At 36.7% G+C, this 25,704-nt stretch overlaps 1 protein-coding gene across 3 annotated transcripts in view; it reads left to right on the top strand.

Moving 5' to 3' along the window:
- Nucleotides 1–25,704, top strand: part of ZFYVE9 (zinc finger FYVE-type containing 9) — a 202,779-nt gene that overhangs the window by 64,765 nt on the left and 112,310 nt on the right. For 2 of the 3 annotated variants that reach the window (XM_004774465.3, XM_045064515.1), the window contains exons 3-4: nucleotides 12,908–13,013; nucleotides 17,039–19,137. In XM_004774465.3, coding sequence (XP_004774522.1) covers nucleotides 12,944–13,013; nucleotides 17,039–19,137 — 2,169 coding nt within the window. In that variant the 5' untranslated portion in view covers nucleotides 12,908–12,943. Of the gene's footprint in view, nucleotides 1–3,100; nucleotides 3,180–12,907; nucleotides 13,014–17,038; nucleotides 19,138–25,704 lie in introns of all 3 variants that reach the window. The other variant, XM_004774466.3, reaches the window with a different exon arrangement.

The following is a 25,704-nucleotide window of genomic DNA, read 5'->3' on the forward strand; positions in this document are numbered from 1 at the left end:
TTTTTGAGATATACAAGTATGATATTTAGTGACGTCTATTTTGAAAAAGAGTTGGAAGCTTTAATAAGAAGACAAGGAAAGAATCCTGACATAAGGAGTACCGGGCAGGGTCAGTTGGTGGAGCATGTGACTCTTGATCCTGGGGTTGTGAGTTCAAGCCCCACATTGAGTGTGGAGCCTTCTTAAAATAAATAAATAAATTAATTTAAAGAATGAATCCTGAGGTAGTATTTAAATCCTCTGGGAGATGTAGCTTATGTAGTGAGAAGATTGTCCCTCTCCCAAGCCCTCAGGAGACCACAGGTTTTTCCTTAGAAAATGAAACTAGGGGCACCTGGGTGGCTCAGTGGGTTGAAGCCTCTGCCTTCAGCTCAGGTCATGATCCCAGGGTCCTGGGATTGAGCCCTGCATCGGGCTCTTTGCTCAGCAAGGAGTCTGCTTCCCCTCCTCTCTCTCTGCCTACTTGTGATCTCTGTCAAATAAATAAATAAAAATCTTAAAAAAAAAAAAAAAGAAAATGAAACTAAATATACTAAAGACTTAGGGACACTAAACATTACAGATCAAGGATGAGGCACCATAGTGAAAGCCGAGGGATTAAGGGAAATCATTTATATTGAAAAGTGAGACTCTTCCCCTTGCTCTTTCTTCTACTTTTCTTTCAGAAGGTAATTGTCTGGTATTACATGTTATTATTCCCTTATAGAACATTATATGAGTCTTCTGCGGAGTCTAAAGAAAACACTTATCTATACTGGCATTTAGAGGTCTCCCATGAAATTGCTCTGTTCCCACCTGATCACCATGCAGTGGAAGCCACCTGCTTGAGAAGCCAAGTATGCAGATCTTGCAGTTGGCTTTTAGTATTTCCATTTATTCAATAAATAGGCATTTTGGGAAAGGATCCAATGAGAAAGAGACTAAAAGTACAAAAGAGGAGCTTGAAGTAAATAATACTGGACATAGAAGAAAGTTTGAGAAAAAAAAAAAACCAACAAACAATAGGTAATTAGTTATTGCATCAGAGAGCAAGAGAAGAAATTATATTCATGAAATAAGATGCTATAAAATTATTAGAAAAAGAAAGTGCTCTGGACATTTAAAATATGATAGACTCTTTTGGTGCATTTAAAAAAATTTTAAACTATCTCAAGCTAATAGGAAAGTCAAAAGTACAAAGAACTTTTTTCTCTGAACCATTTGAGAATAAATTGCTAGCTGCGTATGCCCCATCCCCTTTGAAACTGTGTTTCTGGCAAATAGGAACATTCTCCTACCTAACCACAATACATTATCAAAATCAGGAAATTAACTTTGATTCATTACCACCATCTAATTCTCAGATCTTATTCAAGTTTTGCCAGATGTACAAATAATGTCCTCTATACCAAGAGGATCTAGTTTAGAATCCTGTGTTGCATTTAGTTGTCATGTCTCTGTTCTCTTTGGAACAGTTCTGCAGTCTTTGACTTTTTTTGACCTTGACACTTTTGAAGATCGCAAACCAGTTATTTTGTATAATGTTTCTCGGTTTTGGTTTGTCTGATGTTTCCTCCTGACTAGATTCAAGTTATGCATTTTTGTGGGAATATCACAGAAGTGGTGCTACTTTTGTTTATTTGTTCTTGTTTTTTTTTTTTTTTTCCTTCTCAAAGATTTTATTTATTCACTTGACAGACAGAAATCATAAGTAGGCAGAGTGGCAGGCAGAGAAAGAGGGGGAAGCGGGCTCCCCGCTGAGCAGAGAGCCCGATGCAGGGCTCAATCCCAGGTCTCTGGGATCATGACCTGAGCCGAAGGCAGAGGCTTTAACCCACTGAGCCAACCAGGTGCCCTGCTACTTTTGTTTTTAATTAATACATTTTATTTTTTTTAGAGCAGTTTTAGGTTCATAGCAAAATTGAGCAGAAATTAAAGGGCGTTCCCATAACCCCCTGACTGCCCCCACTCACTACCTCACCTCTCCCGGTATTGACATTGTTGTGTCCTTTTCATTGCAGCCTGTCAAAGAGCACAGATTTCCATTTGTCCCATTATTGATGATGCTCACTTTGATACTTGTGTTAGGTGGTGTCTGCCAGGCTTTGCTGCTCAAGTTACTCTTCTTTTTTTTCCTTTGGTAATTAGTATTTTTGCGGGGACAACTTAGAAGCTATTAAATATCCCTTCCTCATCACACTTGGGATTCATTCATTCATAGTGCAAAGACTCATGGTTCTCTTTTTTATTCAGTGGGATATAATCCATTGCTATCATTATTTATTTTGATTTTCTTATTTAGCCTGTGGGAACTCTTTCAGGCTGGTTTCTGTGTCCTTTTGACATGTCCCCATCATTCTTAGAACACATACTTGCTTTCCAGCATGTAAGATACTCAAAATTGTTCTTTTTTTTTTTAATTGAAATATCATTCACATACCATAAAATTGATTCTTTTAAAGTGTGTGGAGTCCAGTGGTTTTTATATATTTACAGAACTGTGCAGTCAGTCATCACCACTGTGTAGTTCCAGAACATTTTTATCATCTCAAACAGAAATCTTATATCCATTAGTAGTCATTTCCCATTTTCCTCCAATCCTCCCCCCACCCCCGGCCCCAGCACCTGACAATCATGAATTAATTTTCTGTTTCTATGGATTTGTCTGTTCTGGACAGTTCATACAAATGGAATCATATATAGCTTTTCTGCTTCTTTACCTTAATATTTCCAAAATTCATTCATGTTGTAGCATATAGCAATACATCATCTATTTTTATTGCCCTATAATATCCCACTTTGTTGATAAACCATCCTACACTTCCTTCATGCATTTATCGGTTGATATATATTTGGGTTGTTTCCACCTTTTGGCTGTTGTGAATGATGTTGCTGTGAACATTTGGGGATGAGTTTTTGTGTGAATATTTTTCCATTTCTTTTGGGTATAAACCTAAGAGTGGAATAGCTATGCCATAAGGTAACACTGTTTAACTTTTTGAGGCACTGCCAAACTGTTTCCCAAAGTTGCAGCAGCGTTTTACTTTCCTTCTAGTAATGTGTTAAGAGCTCATATTTCCCTATATCCTCATCAAAGCTCTTGTATTTTTTTCTACTCCAGCTCTGGAATCAACCATTTCCCCATGGAACCCTGCTTCCTTTGCATGGATAACATACTTGGAAACCAAATCTGGTGTGAGGTATATGCTCATAGCTACTTGAAGTAGAGATGGAGTTTTGCTTCTCCAAGATCCTGTGCACAGAGCTAGAGAATATGCGCATACACACATTTACATCTGTATCTGTTGTGCGTGACACATACATTTACATCTGTATCTATTGTGGGTGGACACACATACATTTATATCTATATCTGTTGCTGTAACTACTGATGTTTCTTGCGGTCTGTGAGTTCATACTTATATCTCAAATTCCAAACCAACACTGCAGGGTTCTTTCTGGTTGTCACCTTTTGTGCATTTAACTCTTTTCTCTAACAGTGAGAAACCTTGCCCCTGTTGCCCTTCATATAGTCACTTATTTGATCCATCTCTACATGTAACCAATCTCCTATCACCTTCTCCTTCCCCTGGCCCTTCTATTTTGCTCAGGCTCCAACCTGCCACTTTGGGCTTCACTCTTACAGCTCCTCACCCCTCCTGCCTATGGACTCTTCTTATCCCCAGGCCAGACCATCCCGTTCATGTGGATGCCTTCCTTACCTCTCTTGTGCTCTGGCACCCCATGCTGCGCTGTCCTGCACAGATGGCTTCTTCACCCTGCTGGGTCTCTGACACCTTATGTTGGGCCACCCTAACATGAGTACATCTATTTTACCACACTTGGACTCTGACTCCCCTTTACACAGATACTCTCTTCATCCTGTTCCCATGTCTATTGAATTTTTCATAACTTTTCCCCTTTTATTACTATTTTTTCAACTTTTTATTTTGTAGTAATTATAGACCCCCAGGAAGTTGTAAAAATAGTATAAGGAGTTCCTGTGTGCCTTTCATTTACCCAGTTTTTCCTCATTGGTTACATCTTACATAGCTATAGAAAACATAAAAAACCAGGAAATGGACATTTTATTTATCCATTCATCAGTTGATAGATATTTAGTTGTTACGACCTTTTGGCTGTTATGAATAAAACTGCTGTGAGCATATTCATGAATGTGTATCTCTCGCATTTGTCAACTACCATTGTAGTTGAAGATAGAACACAATTCCATCACCGCAGAGATCTCCCTTGTACTGCTCCTTGTCACGTACACCTTCCTCTCTACTATCCCATATTTAATGACTTTAAAATTACAGACATTATTATTACAAGTTACAGGAAGAGTTGAGTAAGCATAGAGATAAACCATGTTATAGTCAGGAATAGAAGGACTTAATATTATTCCCAGTGAATGAGGGGCAGGGTAGGAATTCTAATTTCTGAAAGTTGATTTTACTGGCATTCTGTTCGTTCCTGTTCCATTGCTGAGTCTTGGAGCCACTTGGCATAGTTTTTTTCCCCAGCTGCTGGCTTTATTCAGAGAGCCCAATGTGGCCCCTTCCACAGCAGAAACTTCTGGAAGTTTGTAGCCAGTAATTCCTGTCCTCCCTGTTAGCTTTCGAATCCTCAGCCTGTTGCTGTCTAGTTTTATAGTTTCTGTCTAGTTTTGTAACCCCTGTGGACTGACATCTTCAGATTTCACTCATTGCTGTGGCTTGCTTGCTTCTTGTTTATGTATCTGTATTTCCCTTTCTTGCTTTTGAATTTGACTGTATAAACGATTTTAAAATAATCTTTTTTTTTGTAGAATGTCTATATTGAGAGAGAGAAGGAATGCTTCCTACCACCAGCTCAGTATTCTTTTTTCTTCTGAAAAATTTCAAGCCTATGGAAAAATGGAAAAATAATGCAGTAAAGATCCATATATCCTTTACCTAGATTCATCAGTTTTTACCATTTTGTTTCTTTTTTGAACATCTCTCTTCCTTTCTACCTCTTTTCTCTTTTTTTTTCTCTTTTCCACACTCATACACACGTTTACATACTTTTATTTTTCTGAATCATTTGAAAGTTAAATACAGATAACATAACACTTCTTCCCTAAATAGTTCAGCAGACATCTCCGAAGAGTAAGGACATTCTCTTAGAAAATCAAAATACAGTTATGACATCTAAGGAAGAGATTATTAATTTTTTGTATCACCTAATATATAGTCCACATTTCATGGATTGTCATCTAAATGTGGTGTTTTGCTGTGTATGTATATATGTGTGTTTTCTTGATCTAGGACCAAGTCAGTGTTTGTGCATGGCATTTGGTTATTTAATCTCTTTAGTCTCTCTTGATTTAGACTGATGGTTTTTATAACATTGAATTATTTGGAAAGTTCAGAACAGTTGTCTTATAGAATGCCTTGGATTCTAGATTTGTCAAATTGTTTCTTCAGAATTCAGTTCTGGTTAAACATTTTTGGCAAGAATACTGGGTTGATAATGTTTTAAACTTCTCATTGCATAACATCAAGAGGTGCATCATGTTAAACTTTTTAACATGTTAAACTATATCAGCTATTGTTAAACAATTGGTGATGCTGAGTTGATCATTTGGTTTAGGTAGTGATTATCATATCTTTTTAATATAAACATATATTTTCTCCTTTGCGATTAATTTTTTTTTTTTTTGGTGGACTAATACTTTGAGACACTGTGAATATTTCTTCCCCAATAACCATTTTTCTAAAGGCTTTAGCATTCGTTTTTGATGCTGGCCTGAATCAGTAGTTATCATTGGAGTTCAGTACAGCTTCTTAACCAGCTTTTTATATAGTAGTCCCTGCTTATGTATGGGGGATATGTTCCAAGATCCCTAGTGGTGCCTAAAACTACAGGTAGTACCAAAACCTATGTATACTGTTTTATCCTATAGATACATACCTATGATAAAGTTTAATTTATAATTTAGGCAAAGTAAATGATTAACAGCAGTAACTAATAATAAAGGAACAATTATAACAATATATCGCAATAAAACGTATGTGAATGTGCTGTAGTGCTTTCCATTGCTTAAAATAATACAATACCTTTCTCAGACTGGCATTCCAAGGCGTGCGTAATATAAAGCCTATCTAACTCTCCAACCATGTCCTAATGTTAACTATATAAATAAATTCTTGATCCAGTTTCACTGATCCATCAATAAATGCCCATCCCTAGATAACTCCTTGTATGTCTCTCCCTGTTTGAAATTTCACTTCAGTATCTTGCTATCTGGAATATCTGTTAAAATTTTTCCTTCCTTCTGGACCCACCTCAAATCCATAAATAATGCTTCCTTGACCATCCACATGGTGGTTCTACCCATTTCTTGAACTTTTATAGTACTTACTCTGTAGCACTTATCTGTTAATTTCCTCTAACAAATTAATCAAGTAGGCTTTGTGTCTCTTGTATTGTGTTATTAAAATCATTTATTATATTAATTTTCTTATTTAGCATTGTTTACCATTAAGTTATAAGCTTCTTTTAAAAAAATTTTTTATTTTTTATAATCATATATTTTTATCCCCCGGGGTACAGGTCTGTGAATCGCCAGGTTTACACACTTCACAGCACTCACCATAGCACATACCCTCCCCAATGTTCATAACCCCACCTCCCTTCTCCCAACCCCCCTGCCCCCAGCAACCTCAGTTTGTTTTGTGAGATTAAGAGTCACTTATGGTTTGTCTCCCTCCCAATCCCATCTTGTTTCATTTATTCTTCTCCTACCCCCTAATCCCCCCATGTTGCCTCACCACTTCCTCATATCAGGGAGATCATATGATAGTTATAAGCTTCTTGATGTTAAGGATGATGTCTGAAAATCAGTTGATTACAATACCCTGTACACAGTAGACGCACAATAAATATGTTGAATCCAATTATTTATTAGTATTTTGACTATGAAATGCTGAGTATTGTACATGTATATTAAATGTGCTAGATTAGCACATTGTTTGTGAGAAATTTCATGTGTGCTCTTAGCATTAGAAAGTTTAAATATGCAGGGTTTTTTTTTTAAAAGATTTTATTTATTTATTGGGCAGAGAGAAAGATCACAAGTAGGCAGAGAGAGAGGGAAGCAGGCTCCCTGCTGAGAAGAAATCCTGATGTGGTCTCAGTCCCAGGACCCTGAGATCATGACCGGAGCTGAAGGCAGAGGCTTAACCCACTGAGCCACCAGGCACCCCTAAATATGCAGTTTTTATAAAAATAAAATGGCATGTATATGAAAATGATTTTGAACTATAAAGATAGATTTAAGAAAAACTATTAGGGTATTATTATGCAGCCTATTTGTCTACCTAAACTTAAATCATTTAACAGGAGCCAGACCATAAACAAAAGTGGATTGAATGAATAATCATGAGGAAATACTTGAATGAACCCATTAAATCCCCTGAGCTTTTTTTTAAAATTGGCAAAATGAAAGAAATAATATTCACACTTTTATATGTCTCAAGGAGAAACACTGTAAGTCAAAGAAAATTCACCGCATTTTATATTTACCTTAAAGTTTGTAATAGCAGTATTTTACATTTAAAAATTTTTTATTAATAATGTATTATTAGCCCCAGGGGTACAGGTCTGTGAATCGCCAGGTGTACACTCACCATAGCACATACCCTCCCCAATGTCCATAATCCATCCACCCTATCCCTACCCACCACCCCCCACCACAATCCTCAGTTTTGTGAGATTAAGTCTCTCTTGTGGTTTGTCTCCATCCCGATCCCATCTTGTTTCATTTTTTCCTTACTTACCCCCCAAGCCCCCCATGTTGTCTCTCAAATTCTTCATATCAGGGAGATCATATGATAATTTTCTTTCTCTGATTGACTTGTTTTACTCAGCATAATACCCTCGGGTTCCATCCACATCATTGCAAATGGCAAGATTTCATTTCTTTTGATGACTGCATAGTATTCCATTGTATATGTACACCACATCTTCTTTTTTTTTTTTTTTTTAAGATTTTATTTATTTATTTGACAGAGAGAGTGAGCACAGGCAGATAGAGTGGCAGGCAGAGGCAGAGGTAGAGGCAGGCTTCCTGCTGAGCAAGGAGCTCGATGTGGGACTCGATCCCAGGAGGCTGGGAGCATGACCTGAGCCGAAGGCAGCTGCTCAACCAACTGAGCCACCCAGGTGTCCCTGTACACCACATCTTCTTTATTCATTTATCTGTTAATGGACATCTAGGTTCTTTCCATAGTTTGGCTATTGTGGACATTGCTGCTATAAACATTCAAGTGCACGTGCCCCTTTGGATCATTATGTTTGTATTTTTAGGGTAAATACCCAGTAGTTCGATTGCTGGGTCGTAGGGTAGCTCTATTTTCAACTTTTTGAGAAACCTCCATGCTGTTTTCCAGAGTGGTTGCATCAGCTTGCATTCCCACCAACAATGTAGGAGAATTCTCCGTAGTATATTACATTTAAAAATTTTTCCTCTTCTTAATGTTTTCCTTACTCAGACATTTTAGGGGAATTATAATATTATTTCCTCTCAATCTGCCTCCCTATTTGCCAGTAAGAAGCCAAGCAGAATTTTCAGTTTGGAAAGAACATTCTGAGAAATTAAGGAGATAGATAAGTATGGCCGTCATTATAGTAGAGGGGGAAAATGCTTGAACTTTCTTGTTCCATTTGGTATGATTCTTTAAAAGATTTTATTTATTTATTTGACAGACAGAGATCACAAGTAGCCAGAGAGGCAGGCAGAGAGAGGAGGAAGGAGGCTCCATGCTGAGCAGAGAGCTCGATGTGGGGCTTGATCCTAGGACCCTGGGATCATGACCTGAGCCAAAGGCAGAGGCTTTAACCCCGTGAGCCACCCAGGCACCCCATTTGGGTACAATTCCTTAAAAACTTTCTTTTCAAATAGAAATGTAGTTTTATCTCAAAGAAATGATTTTCTGTCAGCATCTGGATTTTATCTTTTGAAACATAGCCTGTTCAAATGCGCCAAGTTTGTCTTCTATAATTACATTTTGATTATTGTCAGCTTATACTTTTCTAGACTTTATTGGGTTAAAAATCTTAGACTACCTCTAGTGGGGATGATGAATTTTATAGTTTACCATGGTCTGAATAGATTTATAAGAGATTTTATTCTTGTATATTTAAGATTTATAAATTATATAAATATTCATAAATCTATGTATTTTTTTCACTTTTTTCCAGTTTATTGATATATAATTGACAAATAACATTGAATTAGTTTAAGGTGTATAGCATAATGATTTGATATATATAGGTATTGATTACCACAATAAGTTTAGTTAATATCCATCACTTCACACATAGTTATGGTATGTGTATTTTCATTTTTAAAAATAAATACCTAGTAGAGGAATTGCTGAATCATATGGTAGTTCTATTTTTAATTTTTTGAGAAACCTCTATATTCTTTTTCATACAGTTTGGATTCCTAGCAACAGCATACAAGGGTCCCTTTTTCCCCTATGTCCTCACCAACACTTGTTATTTCTTACCTTTTTGATAGTAGCCATTCTTTTTCTTTTTTTTTTTTTTTCTTTTCTTTATAGATTTTTTGAAATGTATTTGAGAGAGAGAGAGAGAGAATGAGGGTGAGGATCAGAAGGCAGGGAGCCTGATACGGGTCTCTATCCTGGGACTCCAGGATTGTGACCTGAGGTGAAGGCAGTTGCTTAACCAACTGAGCTGCCCAGGCACCCTGATATTAGCCATTCTAACAGGTGTGATTTGATTTTGGTTTTTCATTTGCATTTCTCTGATATTTAGTCATGTTGAGCATCTTTTCATGTGTCTGTTGGCTTTCTGTGTGTTTTTTAATTGGATTGTTTGGGTTTTTTTGCAGTCAAGTTGTGTGTGTTCTGAATGTATTTTGGATATTAACTCTTATTTGATAAATGATTTGCAAATATTTCCTCCCATTCAGTGGGTTGCTTTTCATTTTGTTGATAGTTTCCTCAGCTGTGCAGAAGCTTTTTGGCTTGATGTAGTTCCACCTGTTTGTATTTTTGTTTTTCTTGCCTTTGCTTTTGGAGTCAAATGCAAAAACTCATCTCTAAGACAATGTCAAAGAGCTTATTACTGCCTGTTTTATTGTAGGAGTTTTATGGTTTCAGGTCTTTTTTTTTTTTTTTAAAGATTTTATTTATTTATTTGACAGAGAAAGATCACAAGTAGGCAGAGAGAGAGAGAGAGAGGGAAGCAGGCTGAGCAGAGAGCCTGATGCGGGACTCGATCCCAGGACCCCGAGATCATGACCTGAGCCGAAGGCAGCGGCTTAACCCACTGAGCCACCCAGGTGCCCCTGGTTTCAGGTCTTATGTTCAAATCCTTAATCCATGTTGAGTAAAGTTGACCTTTGTGTTGATCTTTGTGTATGATACAAGATAGGTGTATGGTTTCATTCTTTTGCATGTGGCTGTCCAGGTTTCCCAGCACCATTTATTGAAAAGATTATCCTCTCTTGTATATTTATTGTTGGCTCATTTGTCATAAATTAATTGACCATACACATGTGGTTTTATTCCTGGGATCTCTTTTCTGTTACATTGATTGATGGGGCTGTTTTTATGCCAATACCATACTGTTTTGATTACTATAGATATCTTTGTAATATAGTTTGAAATCAAGAATTGTGATGGTTCCAGCTTTGTTCTTTCTCAAGACTGCTTTGGCTATTCAGGATCTTTTGTGGATCCAGACAAATTATTGGATTTTTAAATATTTTTGTGAAAAATGCCATTGAAATTTTGATAGGGATTACATTGAATCTGTAGATTGCTTTGGGTAGTAAGAACGTTTTAACAATATTAATTCTTCTAATCCATGAGCCCAGAATATCTTTCCATGCCTCTGTCTTCCAGTTATTTCATCACTGTCTTCAGAGTACAGATCTTTCACCTCCTTCATTATATTTATTCCTAGGAATTTTATTCTTTTTGATGCAATTGTAAATGGTATGGTTTGCTTAATTTCTCTTTCTGATAATTTGGTGTTAGTGTGTAGAAACCCAACTGATTTCTGTGTGTTCACTTTTTAAAAATTTTTTAAAATTTTAATTTTAATTAAACTTAATTAAATTTTAATTTCAAAAATTTAAAACTCTGTGCCACTTGTGGGGCTTAACTCATGAACCAGAGAACAAGAGCTGCATGTTTTCCTGACTTAGCCAGCCAAGCACTGCTTATGTGTTGACTTAATCTTGCAATGTTACTGAATTCATTTATTCTAATAGGGTTGTGTGTGTGTGTGTGTGTGTGTGTGTGTGTGTGTGTAGTCTTTAGGATGTTTTATATATAATATCATGTCACCAGCAGGTGCAGACAGTTTTACTTCTCTTTTCTGATTCAGATACCTTTTGTTTCTTTTTCTTCCTAATTGTTTTTGCTAGGAATTCCAGTATTATATTGAATAAAAGTGGTGAGAGTGAGCATCCTAGTCTTATTCTTGATCTCAGAGGAAAAGCTTTTAGGTTTTCACTGCTGAGTATGATGTTAACTGTGTGCTTGTCATAGATGGTCTTTATTATGTTGAGGTGTGTTCTCTACTCACTTCGTTTAGGATTTTTATCATAAATGCATGTTGAATTTTGTTAAATGTTTTTCTGTACTATTGAGATGATCATATGATTTATCCTTCATTTTGTTAATGTGGTACTACATTGATGTATAGATGTTGAATCATCCTTGCATCCCTGGAGTAAATCCCACTTGATCATGGTATATGATTTTTTTTTTAAAAGATTTTATTTATTTATTTGACAGAGAACACAGCAAGAGAGGGAACACAAGCAGGGGGAGTGGGAGAGGGAGAAGCAGGCTCCCTGCTGAGTGGGGAGCCTAATGTGGGGCTCAATTGCAGGACCCTGGGATCATGACCTGAGCTGAAGGCAGATGCTTAACAACTGAGCCACCCAGGTGCCTGGTATATGTATTTTTACATATTTTTTAATGTATTTTTTATGTACTTTTAAATTTATTATTGAATCTCATTTGCTGATATTTTTGGCTTTGGATTTTTGTGTCTATATTCATCAGGAATATTAGTCTTAATTTTCCTTTCTTGTAGTGTCCTTACCTGGTTTTGGTATCAGGGTAATGCTGGCTTTGTAAAATGAGTTAGAAGTGTTCCCCCCTCTCTTATTGTTTGGAAGAGTTTAAGAAGCATTACTATTAATTTTTTTTCTTAAGATTTTTTGTTTATTCATTTGAGAGAAAGAAAGCAAGAGTGTGAGCTAGGTGGTAGGGTCAGAGGAAGATGGAGAAGCAGACTTCCTGCTGAGCAAGGAGCCTGATGGCATCATGATTTGAGCTGAAGGCAGACACTTAGATCAACTGAGCCACACAGGCACCCCAGTTCTTTTTATTTGTTTTTTAATGTTTGAAAGAATTCATCAGTGAAGCCAACTGGTCCTAGACTTTTCTTTGTTGGGTGGGTTGTTTTGTTTTGTTTTTTAGATTTTATTTATTTACTTGACAGATAGAGATCTCAAGTAGGCAGAGAGGCAGGCAGAGAGAAAGGAGTAAGCAGGCTCCTTGCCGAGCAGAGAGCCTGACATGGGGCTTGATGCCAGGACCCTGGGGTCAGGACCTGAGCCGAAGGCAGAGGCTTTAACCCACTGAGCCACCCAGGCACCCCTTTTGGGTGGTTTTTAATTACTGATTCAATCTTATTAGTAATTGGTCTGTTCAGAATTGTTATTTCTTTGTGATTCACTGTTGGTAGGTTGCATTTGTCTAGGAATTTATTCCTTTCCTTTAGGTTTTCCAGTTTGTTAGTGTATAATTGTTCGTAGTAGTCTCATGATCATTTGTATTTCTGTTATCAGTTGACTATAAATTAAATTTTAGAAATTGAAAGTGTAATACAAATTTGATCTACTTTCTAGGTTTAAACAAGTCTCTTGAGTGGTGTTTCCTCACCGATGGAGAATTATTTTCAAGCAGAAGCTTACAACCTGGACAAGGTATTAGATGAATTTGAACAAAACGAAGGTGAGAATTTGTTTTGGTGAATCTATTTGAATACATTTATGATATGGAGAATGTGGGGTTATGAGAGGATGTAACACTTTAAAAAAAATAAAATGACTTAGTATCTTAATGATAATAGCATTATATTTCAGTATCCAGAGGAAGAACTAATGTTTTTTGCACTGTGTGCCAGATACTATGCTAAAGCATTTAAATGGACTGTATTATTTAATCTTTAAAATAATCCCATGGGGGCGCCTGGGTGGCTCAGTGGGTTAAGCCGCTGCCTTCGGCTCAGGTCATGATCTCAGGGTCCTGGGATCGAGTCCCGCATCGGGCTCTCTGCTCAGCAGGGAGCCTGCTTCCCTCTCTCTCTCTGCCTGCCTCTCCACCTACTTGTGATTTCTCTCTGTCAAATAAATAAATAAAATCTTAAAAAAAAAAAAATAAAAAATAAAAAAAAAATAAAATAATCCCATGAAAGTAGATCTTATCTACATTTTACAGATGAGAGATACAGAGAGAGTAAGTGGTTTCCCTAAGGTTAGTTTGCTAATAAGTGGCAGAATGATTAGTATCTAGGCATTATGAAACTAGAGCCTGAACTTTCTTTATACAATCAATTTATGGTCAAGAAGAGCTTTAGAATGTGTGGTTGTATTTCCTAAACTAGAAAAATAACTTGTTATATCAATAAAGATATATTTTAAACCTAATTTTAAAAGATTTATAGTTTTAAGTCACTGCCAAAATGGTTAGATAAAATGTCTGCCTAAGATTCACTTTACTTTGGTAAACTTTTTCCTTAAATTTCTCAGTCAGTGTGATTTGAATGGGTAAGCCGTAATTAATTAGATCCCTCCTACCCTGATACTCTGTTTCTTTTTCTTTCTTCTTCTTCTTCTTTTTTTCCAAGATTTATTTACTTGAGAGAGCACAGGGCTGGGGGTTCAGAGGTGAGATAAGAGAGAGGAAGAGGGAGAAGCAGGGAGTCCAAGATGGGGCTCGATCCCAGGACCCTGAGATCATGACCCGAGCCAAAGGCAGACATGCTTAATAAACTGAGCTACTCAGGCGCCCCCTGGTATTCTCTTTTTCTAGCTGGAAATGGCAGGTAACAAGTTTACAAAGTGATGTATTTCTGTCTGAAGTCTGTGATTTTAGAAATGGTCTCCAGACCTTTACTATATCCAGTTATTTAGGTTGTCCTTTGATAGTAGTTTGGAAGAGAGATTAATTTTAATGTCATTGCTTTGGGTCTGTAATAAACCAAGCCGTATAGAATTATGGGCTTAAGGAAGGAAAGTGGAGAAGGAAGGATAGGTGGAATAGCCTACTGTTCTCATATTTTACCACTGATGACCCAAAGCTACTCCATAGCCATAGGATTCATATAAATGTGAAATTAATCATTTGAGATTCTATTGGATCTACATACCAAGGTTGAGGGGGTCTTTTCCTCTCAGTTTCAATCATTTATACAGGTAATTTCTCAATCCTTTCTTTGGTTTGGCCCTCTGTGTATCAGTTATTTGTTATGAGATGTCTACACAGGTGTTATACCTAATCACTTGAATAGTGTACTTCTAAAATATCATTGACTCTAAGAAAACTGTTAGTTTTTTATATCAATCTCTTTAGGACTTTTGTAGATCTAGTAGGGTACTTTGCATATAGTTGATTTTTAATATATTTTTGTTGAATCAGTAAAAATTGTCTTTTAGTTCAGAAATACAGCATTGCTTATAAAAACTAATTCTTTTAGGAGAAGAACTTCAGAAGCCAAATTCTTGTTTGGAACTATGTCGTATATTTGTTTTGAACTATTGTTTAAAGATCTTAGTATGTACTAATTGTATTCAAATCACCACCTCTAGACTGGTATCTTTTGAAGTATATTTTAAATAAAGTGATTTTTCATTCTATGTTAATTTCCTTCTTTAAATGAAAAATATACCATGCACAGACTGTGATAACACTAGATAATTAATATTATACCCATGTAGTAGGTAATTGAATAATCACATTTTTAATAACTGATCTACCATTCTTGTTTGAATATTATTAAATATTCTTGTAAGAAGCAGCATTTCGTTTTTAGTTCCATGAACCATGTTGGAAATAATGATTTTTTTTTTTTAAAGGAAGTTTATGTTGTTAAATCTCAAGTCTCTGTTAGCCCAAGTTGGGGCAACTCATGATTTTAACATTCAGTATTCAAGACCATTCTCTACACATTTTGATGTCTTATGGCCTTTACAGTCTGGTCTTTCTAGCTTCTTTTCACTACTTGCTTACACTAATTCTTTTTTCAGCCCAAACTGATTTGCTTATTGCTCTCTCAGATTGTTGTGTTTGGGTCTATACTTGTTCCCCCTTAAGAATGACCTCTTTTCCACATTTAAATAAAATTGTCTTTGAATCCCAGGCATAATGCTGTCCTGTATGGCTAATTAGATATTCATGTGTACAGTACCTATTTTTTATTTTTCTAACTAGATTATGTATTTCTTGGAGGCCAGAGCTATCATTTAATCTTTATGCTCCTTAAGCACAATGCTTTTACTATGGTAGATACTCACTCAGCATATATTTATTGTGTACCTACTACATAGCAGGCACAGTGCAAAGTGTGTGAGGGCTTACATTGATGGAGATAAATGGTTTTTGTCTGAAAAAGTCAGGTAGAAGCCTGACTTATTTACTAGACTTATAACACTTCGAGTGTTATGGTCTAGTAAATGCTTAAATAGAGACATGAACAAGGTGCTAAGGGGGCATTAAAGGTTAATGTTACTATTGAGGGGAAAATATATCTTTATTGATTTCAGAATTATGATTATTAGATTTACTGTAAGAAGATAGCAAGAAAGACAGTAGGTGTATTATTTCTTATTTCTCTAAATATACATACGGCACTATAACTTGGAGAAATAATCATCATAGTTATAATCTCTTAAAAAGTAAACATGAAATTATGCTTATTGATAGAATATAAGTAGGTTGATTTAATAAGATAAATGAATATTTTTCTGCCAAGTGTTCTCAGATAATTATATAAATATAAACCTAATTAGTAATGTGACACAGTTATGAGTATAATTTCATATACTATAGCAAACTTTTTAAAATACTTGTTATGGACAAATTTCAAATACATACAAAAAGCAGAGTAGTGTAGTAAACTCTGGTATACCCAGTTTCCCAGCTTCAGCAGTAATTCACATGGTTCCAATTTTGTTTCATTTGTATCTTCATCCACTACTCACTGCTTGTTATGTTTTTACAGGTTTTTTTTTTTTTAAGATTTTATTTATTTGAGAGAGAGCATGCGCACAAGCATGAGCATTGGGGAAGGGTAGAGGGAGAGGGAGAAGCAGACTCCCCACTGAGCAGGGAGCGGAAGGCTGGGCTTGATCCCAGGAGCCTGTGATAACGATCTGAGCCAAAGGTAGATATTTAAGCGACTGAGCCACCCGGCGCCCTTTTTTATTTATTATTTTTTTTAAAGAAGAAATTTAAATACATTAAAATGAATAGATCTTAACTGTACCAGTTTTGATCAGTAAATACATCAATGTAACCCACATTCCAGTCATAATGTAGATTATAGATCACTCTGTCTCCACAGAAAATTCCTTCGTTTTCCCTCTTACTCAATTAGTTGCCCTAATTTTTTTGCAGCTTAGATTAGTCTGCACCCTATGTTGTATGCAGCCAATCGAAGGCCTTTCTAATTGCTACTGCCTGCCCCCACTACCAAGTATAGCCTCTGTGCCATCTTTATGTTAATAGATTGAGGTAGAATTCTTTTGTTGTTTGGAATCTTCTGGGATATTACCATTTGGCGACATGTAATATAGAAACAGTCTGAAGAATATTTTTTTTATTCTTAGCTAAAAATTAGAAACTTCATGTTCTAGGAATATTCTGTTTTTAGATATCCTGGGAATATTTTATTTTCAGAATGTTTGCAAATATAGTTAATTGAGTCCTAGCTTTTCTAGTGACACCAGGAAACTTATTGAAATTATTTATCTTTTCAGATGAAACAGTTTCTCCTATTTTATTGGATACCAAGTGGAATAAGATTCTAGATCCCCCGTCTCACCGACTGTCATTTAACCCCGCATTGGCCAGTGTGAATGAACCTGCAGTTTCTAATGAGCCACAGCCACAACTAAAAGTCTTCTCTCTGGCTCATTCAGCTTCTTTGACCACAGAGGGAGAGGATCATTGTGCTAATGGACAGGACTATAATCTGAATCCAGAGATCAGCACAATGTGGATCGATGAAAATGCTGTTGCAGAAGATCAGTTAATTAAGAGGAACTGTAATCGAGATGATCAATGTAGTACTGTTGAAGTCGGAGAGAAGAAATGTGGAAACTTAGCTTGTCTGCCGGATGAGAAGAATGTTCTTGTCGTAGCCGTCATGCATAACTGTGATAAGAGGACATTACAAAACGATTTGCAGGATTGTAATAATTATAATAGTCAGTCCCTCATGGATGCTTTTAGCTGTTCACTGGATAACGAAAATAGACAAACTGATCAATTTAGTTTTAGTATAAATGGGTCCACTGAAAAAGATATGAATTCAGAGAAACAAATAGATCTGTTGAATAGATCAAGTGCAGTGGGGGATTCTGTTAAACATACATGTACTACTTCATCTGATAATCTAGCCAGTGTCTGTTCCCCTTCACAATTAAAGGATGATGAAAATCCAGGGAGAGGCCCACCCATGTCTGTGATTGCAAGTTTAACAATTGATTCAATAGTCTCATCCCAGGGAACAGATGAAGGTCCTGATGCTAAAAAGCAAGAGAACTATATACCAGATGAGCTTCTTACTGGCCAGACCAGCTCTGCTAGGACAGATCTAGGGAGTCCAAACTCCTTTTCCCATTTGAGTGAGGGGATTTTAATGAAAAAAGAGCCAACAGAGGAGACAACTGAAGAATCTCTCCGATCTGGTTTACCTTTGCTTCTCAAAACAGACATGCCTAATGGGTCTGGAAGGGATGATAACTGTGAACAGTTTTCTGATTGTCTTGTGCCTAGTGATCTTAGAGCTAACAAAAAGGAAGGTTGTGAACATGAAGAAATTCTTGGCAGTACAGAACTTCTTAATATGACAGAGCATTTCTCTGACTCTCAGGAAATGACTAATTGGAAATTGACTAAACTAAATGATATGAATGACAGCCAAATAAATAAAGAAAATGAGAAGTTTCTGCCAATGAATCAGCCTGAGGACATTTACGATGATAGTGGAGGAGAGTGTGATAAAATGGCAGAAGCAGGTCTAGATTTAAAAGGAACTTGCACCAATGAAAGTGAAGGATGTGATTTCTCCACTGTGGATACACCAGCAGCAAATTCTCTATCTAATTGTGATTCCTATGGAATGCAGAGCCCAGTTGTTTGTTTTGTTCCAAAGACTTTACCCTCCAAAGAAGATTCAGTAACAGAAGAAAAAGAAATAGAAGAGAGCAAGTCAGAATGCTACTCAAATATTTATGAGCAGAGAGGAAATGAAGCCACAGAAGGGAGTGGACTACTTTTAAACAGCACTGGTGACCTAATGAAGAAAAATTATTTACACAGTTTCTGTAGCCAAGTTCCATCAGTGCTCGGTCAGTCTTCACCCAAGATAGTAGCAAACCTGCAATCTATCAGTGTTCCTTTTGGTGGTGCAAGACCCAAGCAACCTTCTAATCTTAAACTTCAAATTCCAAAACCATTGTCTGACCATTTACAAAATGACCTTCCTACAAATAGTGGAAATAATATTAAAAACAAAAATGATGTTCTTGGGAAAGCAAAATTAGGGGAGAACTCAGCAACCAGTGTATGCAATGCCTCCTTGGGAAACATCTCTATTGCTGATACAAATGGGGAACATTTAGAAAGCTACGAGTCTGGGATATCCAGTAGACCGTGCCTTGCTTTAGCTCCAGAAAGCCCAGATAATGATCTCAGAGCTGGTCAGTTTGGAATTTCTGCCAGAAAGCCATTTACTACTCTGGGTGAGGTGGCTCCTGTATGGGTACCAGATTCTCAGGCTCCAAACTGCATGAAATGTGAAGCCAGGTTCACATTCACCAAAAGAAGGCATCATTGCAGAGCGTGTGGGAAGGTAAGTTGTGTGTGTTTTAAGTCAGAAATACTGCATGCCCACTTTATTAAGCTCAATTAAAGATTAATAAAGTCAATATAAAGTGAATATACTTCTGGTTGAGAAGACATTAGAAATAGCTTGGAACATCCAGTTCTAGTAAATTTCTAAATAAAAAAATGACCTTGCTGAATCTTAGTGTTTATATAACTTTTTTTGTTGCCAAGACTTAAGTTGAATCACTTTCCATGAACAGATGAAAATTGAGGAAGTGTTAACTTTGTGGTTTCTCTATTGATAGATACTTGCTTAATGGAATAGTTTGAAATAAGGAAGTTTTTTTTTTTTTTTTTTAAGTAAAGAAATACTTGAGATTGACTTCATATTTTTTTAATTCTTGGGAAATTGAATATTACACTTGAAATCCATCCTACTTTTTGGTGTAGGATTTTGGTCACTCTGCTAGACATTCTGAAACTTTTTATACACATATACACATATTTTGTCTTTTCCCCCAATGTCATTTTTTTTTTTAAAGATTTATCTGAGGGGAGTGAGGGGGAGAGGGAGTCACAAGCAGACTCCGTGTTCAGTGTGGATGGAGCTGGACCCAGGGCTCAATTTCATGACCCTGAGATCACAACCTGAGCCAAAACCAAGAGTCAGAAACTTAACGGACTGAGCCACTCAGCCATGCACCCATCTCCATGTAACTCTGATACAAAGTAGAGTTGAGGGCTATAGATCCTATGACAAGGTTATAAGAATAATGGATATTCCTTAGCTCTTCCTGAGTTTTGCTTGCTAGTGGTTTATCTTTTTAACAAAGAACTGTAAACAAGGAGGAAGGGAATTTTATATATTTAAAAAGAATACAAAGTTTGGTTTCAGGTATGGATTTCCATTTTAACATCCTTACTATTAACTATAAAAGCTTAATAGCTTTTGTTTTTATAAAAACAAAATAGAAAGATTAGTAATTTTCATAAATGAGATTACTAATGTAATAGTAAGTGCTTAGTAATTAAATGTGTACTTCCCTTCTTTTCTGATTTATTGGCCTACTTGTGTTAATTAGGATGCTTTCAGCTTTAAGGCATAGAGTATCTGATCCTTAGTGACGTGACAAAAATAACATTTTATATAACAGGAAGCCTGAAAGATAGAGAGTCACTTATGTCTGGGTGCAGTCAGAATCACTAAAGTTTTCTTGGTCTTCCACTTGTGGTTGCAAGAGAGTTGTACAGCTCTATGCATTAAATTCAAGCTGGCAACTTCTCAAGTACAGGGAAATTGGTTGGGGGCAAAAGATGAATTTTTTTCCAGCTTTGCACGTGTATATATTAAGTAGCCTGTTCTTGCTGCCCTCTCATCAGGGAGGAAAGAATCCTTAGCAACTTCTTTCAATTTTTTGGCCAGTTGTAGATCACAGGTCCAATTTTATACCAATCATTTAGAAAGGGGAATAGGATTGCTAGAATTGGCTAAGAAGATCAGTCATGATCATTCCCTGGGGCTGAGCCCAATGTTGCCTGAACCGAAGTGGGATTCTATTAATATGGAAAAGGAGGATAATGGTTCCTGGGTGGGTAGTCAGTAAGGGCTACTATAAGGGTACAAAAGAACCAAGTGATGGGGAGCAGAAGAAAGTGAAAGCTGTGATTGGGCTGCTGGTCTCTGATTATTAAAATTTGAAGAAAATAATGTGTCTAATTCCTAAATAGCTAGTAGTCTAAAGTAAACCTGTAGTCAGTTGCCTCAGTAGTCAGTTTTCTTTTAAGCAATTAGAGTTGTCATTTTTATGTTGTTCTTTGTGTTACTTACTCTGTATAATACTTTCTGAAAACTTTGCTCTCTTGAGCAAATAGTAACGCTTTTGCCCCACATCAGCATATCCAGATGTAATGAATAAATAGGTAACTTAGGTGGATTTAGAATAGAAATGGTAGCAAAATGCATATAAACTGAAAAAAGTAGATGGGAGTTTTTCTGAGTAGAATTTATGAATTTATGGATTCATGTGGATTATGGATTCATATTCTATTTTTTTTCCTTTTCATCTCCAGTTACCTCAGGGATGTTCTAAGGATTGATGAGATAAGGTCTGTGTAAAAAATCCTTGAGCTTCTCAGAAGAAAAGAGCTTAAAAACATAGGTATATTTTTTCTAGCTAGTAATGAGATCATACTGGGAATATAGCTAGAAAAATACCCCAAGCAATGGGATTTTGTAAAGTAATGTTTACTATTGAAAAAAAGAAATTTAGTTTGCATATCCAGTAATTTCTGTACTTAATAAAAAAAGCTTAATACTCTTTAACAAGCATATATTAAGCATCTAATATATGAAGGGTTCTGGGCTAAGTATTAGAGATTTAGAGATACAAAAATTGTGATATATGATCTCATGGAGTTTGTAATTAAGGGCACTGGTTTCAGTAATTTGGGAGAAAATCTGGATTTCCTGGAGTTAAAAAAAAAAATCCTAAAAAAATCGTGAACCTCTGATCTGAGTAGACAAACAGACCATCCCATAGCAAAGTAGAAGACATTATATTAAGAGCTAGTTATATATATTTTATATTTATTCTCATTATACTCTTGTAGAATGGGTTGTTAACTTTTTCCTAAATGATAGGTTAAGAATCAGAGACTCTGAATGGTCAAGGAATATGCGTAGGATCTCACAGCTTGAAGGTGCTAGAGCCAGCTTTAAAACTAGTACTCCTTTTTTTTTCTTTAAAGACTGATTTATTTATCTACAAGAAAGAGACAGTGACAGCCTGAATAGGGGGAGAGACAGAGGGAGAGAAACTTAAGCAGACTCCCCACTGAGTGCAAAGCCCCACATGGGACTGGATCCCATGGCTCATGAGATCATGACCTGAGCCAGAACCAAAAGGGAAACACTTAACTGCCTGAGCCACCAGCAGCCCCAAACTAGCATTCTTTCAGTCATACTGCTTCTAGCACGTCTCCTCATTTATAATAGCAGTATGAACAAAATAGATAATTGAGAATGAGAGCTTAATTTTTCGAAGAATGGCAGAGGGAATCAGTCATGTTACAAAATGACTATTTGGAATGAACAAAAAACAAAACGACTCTTTGGAGAGGGAGATATAAAAAAGTGGATATAATTTGTGGGACAGAGTCTAAAGTATATGAGAAAAATGAGATCACATCAGAATACAGGTGGAAAATCAGTGGGGAAAGGGAAATTCATCTTACAGAAGAGTGGGTCAAGATGAAAATACTTGAATATAGAAGGAGTTAACAGAAAACTGTGGGAAATTATCTAGCATAGTTTAAAGCTTATATTCAATTCCTGATAAGCAGTAGAATTGTTGTAACATTCATCTTGGTAAAATGTAATTAAGTAGAATATAAAATAATTACACTAGAATTTATGAAAGTATTAAAATGTTGCAGTTTATCTCTATTACTAAAATGGAGATCGAGATATCTGGATTCCATTCCTGTCTTCATTGTTAATTGGAAAAGTATGTCATACTCTAAAATGCTCAGCAAATGTGAGTTTTATTTTATGATTTCACACATTATTAATTTAGATAATTGCTCCATATAACAACATAATCCCTACTTCTCCTGTATAATAGGCAATAAATTATAGAGTAGAAAGAGTACAGAGTTCTTTCCCCAAAAGATGCTTTCTTAAGTTCAAATGATCACCATTACTACATATCCATATTAATTTCCTATGGAAATCACCAGCTTCAGATCATGGTTTTTCATTCTCTCTTAAGTTCCATTTTGACCTCTTTTTATTTGATCATTCGACTTCAGAGGACTAAGAAAGCATTGAGTTTAAGAGTTAAGGAAAGAGAAGTTTTGAAAGTGAAAAATTTCTAAAAGAAAAAATGTCACATATCTTCTATTTGGTTATTTTCTTTTTTTTCTTTCTAAGATTTTATTTATTTGAGAGAGCACACACATGGCGGGGGGTGGGGTGAGGAAGGGAGGGGCAGAGGGAAAGAGAGAAGCAGATTCCACACTGAGCAAGCAGTCTAAAGCAGGGCTCTGTCCCAGGACCCTGGGATCATTACCTGAGCCAAAAGTAGGCACTTAACCAGCTAAGCTGCCCAAGCATCCCTGGTCAACCATTACCATCTCTGATGTGGCCAGTTATTATTTACTTGTTACTATCTGGTTAATGACTGCTCTATTTACTATTTAATAGAAATAAACATAAAAATATTCTTTAAGGGGCACCTGGGTGGCTCAGTGGGTTAAAGCCTCTGCCTTCCGCTCAGGTTATGTATGATCCCAGGGTCCTGGGATTGAGCCCTGCATCGGGCTCTCCGCTCAGCAGGGAGCCTGCTTCCTCCTCTCTCTCTGCCTGCTTTCCTGCCTACCTGTGATCTCTGTCTGTCAAATAAATAAATAAAATCTTGAAAAAAAATTCTTTAAAAAGTAAAACTTCTTGAACTATAATTATTACCTGGATATTTTGTATTTGTTTGAGATGGTGTGAAAGATGAAAATAGAATAACATTTTTGAAGGCACCTGGGTGGCTCAGTGGGTTAAGCCTCTGCCTTTAGCTCAGGTCATGATCTCAGGGTTCTGAGATCAAGCCCTGCATCGGGCTGTCTGCTCAGTGGGGAGCCTGCTTCCCCTTCTCTCTCTGCCTGCCTCTCTGCCTACTTGTGATCTCTCTCTGTCAAATTAAAAAAAAAAAGAATAACTATTTTTTGACACTTCCACTTTATGCTAGGCTTGTCTAATATTACAGTTCTCTGAAATATAGTTACAGATGAGAAAAATGTACCTCAGTCCTCAGAGTTTGAAAATTAGAGTGCATGGATTTTTTTTTTTAAGATTTTATTTATTTATTTGAAAGAGAGAGTGTGAGGAGGGGAAGGAGCAGATAGACAAGCAGACTCCCCACTGGCTCAGCAGGAGCCCACGGTGGAGTTATCCCAGGACCTTGAGCCACAAGCAGACACTTAACCAGCTGAGCCACTTAGGTCTCCCAAGAGTGTGTGGATTTCAAGACAAATCTGTGTGACTCCAAAGCCTTATGCTCTTTTTACTACATTGGACATAGCAACAAGATTCATCTGTGCTTAAATTGGTTCTAGAAATATGATTTTTTGTCTTTGGGTGAACATTAGTTTTGAGCAGCAGTAAAGGATTGGGAATTTGAGTATTTGACTTTGAAAGGAAGATAAAAATTTTGAGTGGGACTCTCAGGTGAAATTACCAAAGTAGCGGGATTTTAGTTTTTTTTTTTTTTTAAGATTTTATTTATTTATTTGACAGAGAGAGAGGGAGAGATCACAAGTAGGCAGAGAGGCAGGCAGAGAAAGAGGGAGAAGCTGGCTCCCCGCTGAGCAGAGAGCCTGATGTGGGGCTCTATCCCAGGATCCTGGGACTATGACCTGAGCTGAAGGCAGAGGTTACCCCACTGAGCCACCCAGGCACCCCTAGGTTTTATTTCATATATCAAGTCTTGACTTACAAAGTAGAAATGGAATAAAATGGGCACCAAGTCATTGAACAAGGAGAGATTTATTGATGGTAATATATATCACTCCAGTTTACTCACAATTATTTTTTCCATTGTAATTGATTTTTAAAGTATAACTCAAAGTAGATGTGTTTTTGGTTTTGTTTTGTTTTGTTTTTTACTGCGTTAGTAATGTGAATAAATAGAACAGAGAAGAGAACTGCAAGAGAGTTAATGTAGAAAAGAACACTGGAATGGGTATGAAAGAGCTCTAGGCTTCTGTTTCCTCTTCTGTAAAAGGAAGGGATTGCATAGACTATTTCTGTTTCCTTGCAGCTCTCTGAAAGAGCTTATATAAACTTTTAAAAAAAAAAATAGAGGGACGCCTGGGTGGCTCATTTGGTTAAGCAGCTGCCTTCGGCTCAGGTCATGATCCCAGCATCCTGGGATCGAGTCCCACATCGGGCTCCTTGCTCTGCAGGGAGCCTGCTTCTCCCTCTGCCTCTGCCTGCCTCTTTGTCTGCCTGTGCTCAGTCGCTCTCTCTCCCTCTGTCTCTGGCAAATAAATAAATAAAATCTTAAAAAAAATTTTTTTTTTAAAATAGAAAAGGAAATAGAATGATTTGTGCTGGCAATGATTTATCTCTATAAAATTATTACTAAATGTACTGATGAGCTAAGGTCACTTTGTGGGAAGAGTGCACCATTAAACATTTTGAAGTGTGCTGTGCTATAAGTGTGTTTTCTGGAAGTCATCTCAGTTAAACTGAAATGCTATTTATCAAGGTGTCAAGTATGCTATACTGAAGGTTTTATTTTGCAGATACTGTTGCCTTTTTGATTCATTGCCAGTATGAATTTCTTCAGTATCCCTATAGGCACACATGATCTTCTTCACTTAGAGTTTATTAGAAAAATAGTTTGATGACAAGCCTGATGTCAAAATGACATATTGAGAGGCGCCTGGGTGGCTCGGTGGGTTAAAGCCTCTACCTTTGGCTCAGGTCATGATCCCAGGGTCCTGGGAACGAGCCCCGCATCAGGCTCTCTGCTTGGGAGCCTGCTTCCTCTCTCTGCCTGCCCCTCTGCCTACTTGTGATCTCTGTCTGTCAAATAAA

This window comes from Mustela putorius, unplaced genomic scaffold, assembly GCF_011764305.1.
Source record: "Mustela putorius furo isolate JIRA1106 unplaced genomic scaffold, ASM1176430v1.1 tig00003853_pilon_pilon_pilon, whole genome shotgun sequence".
Classification (NCBI taxonomy): Eukaryota; Metazoa; Chordata; class Mammalia; order Carnivora; family Mustelidae; genus Mustela; species Mustela putorius.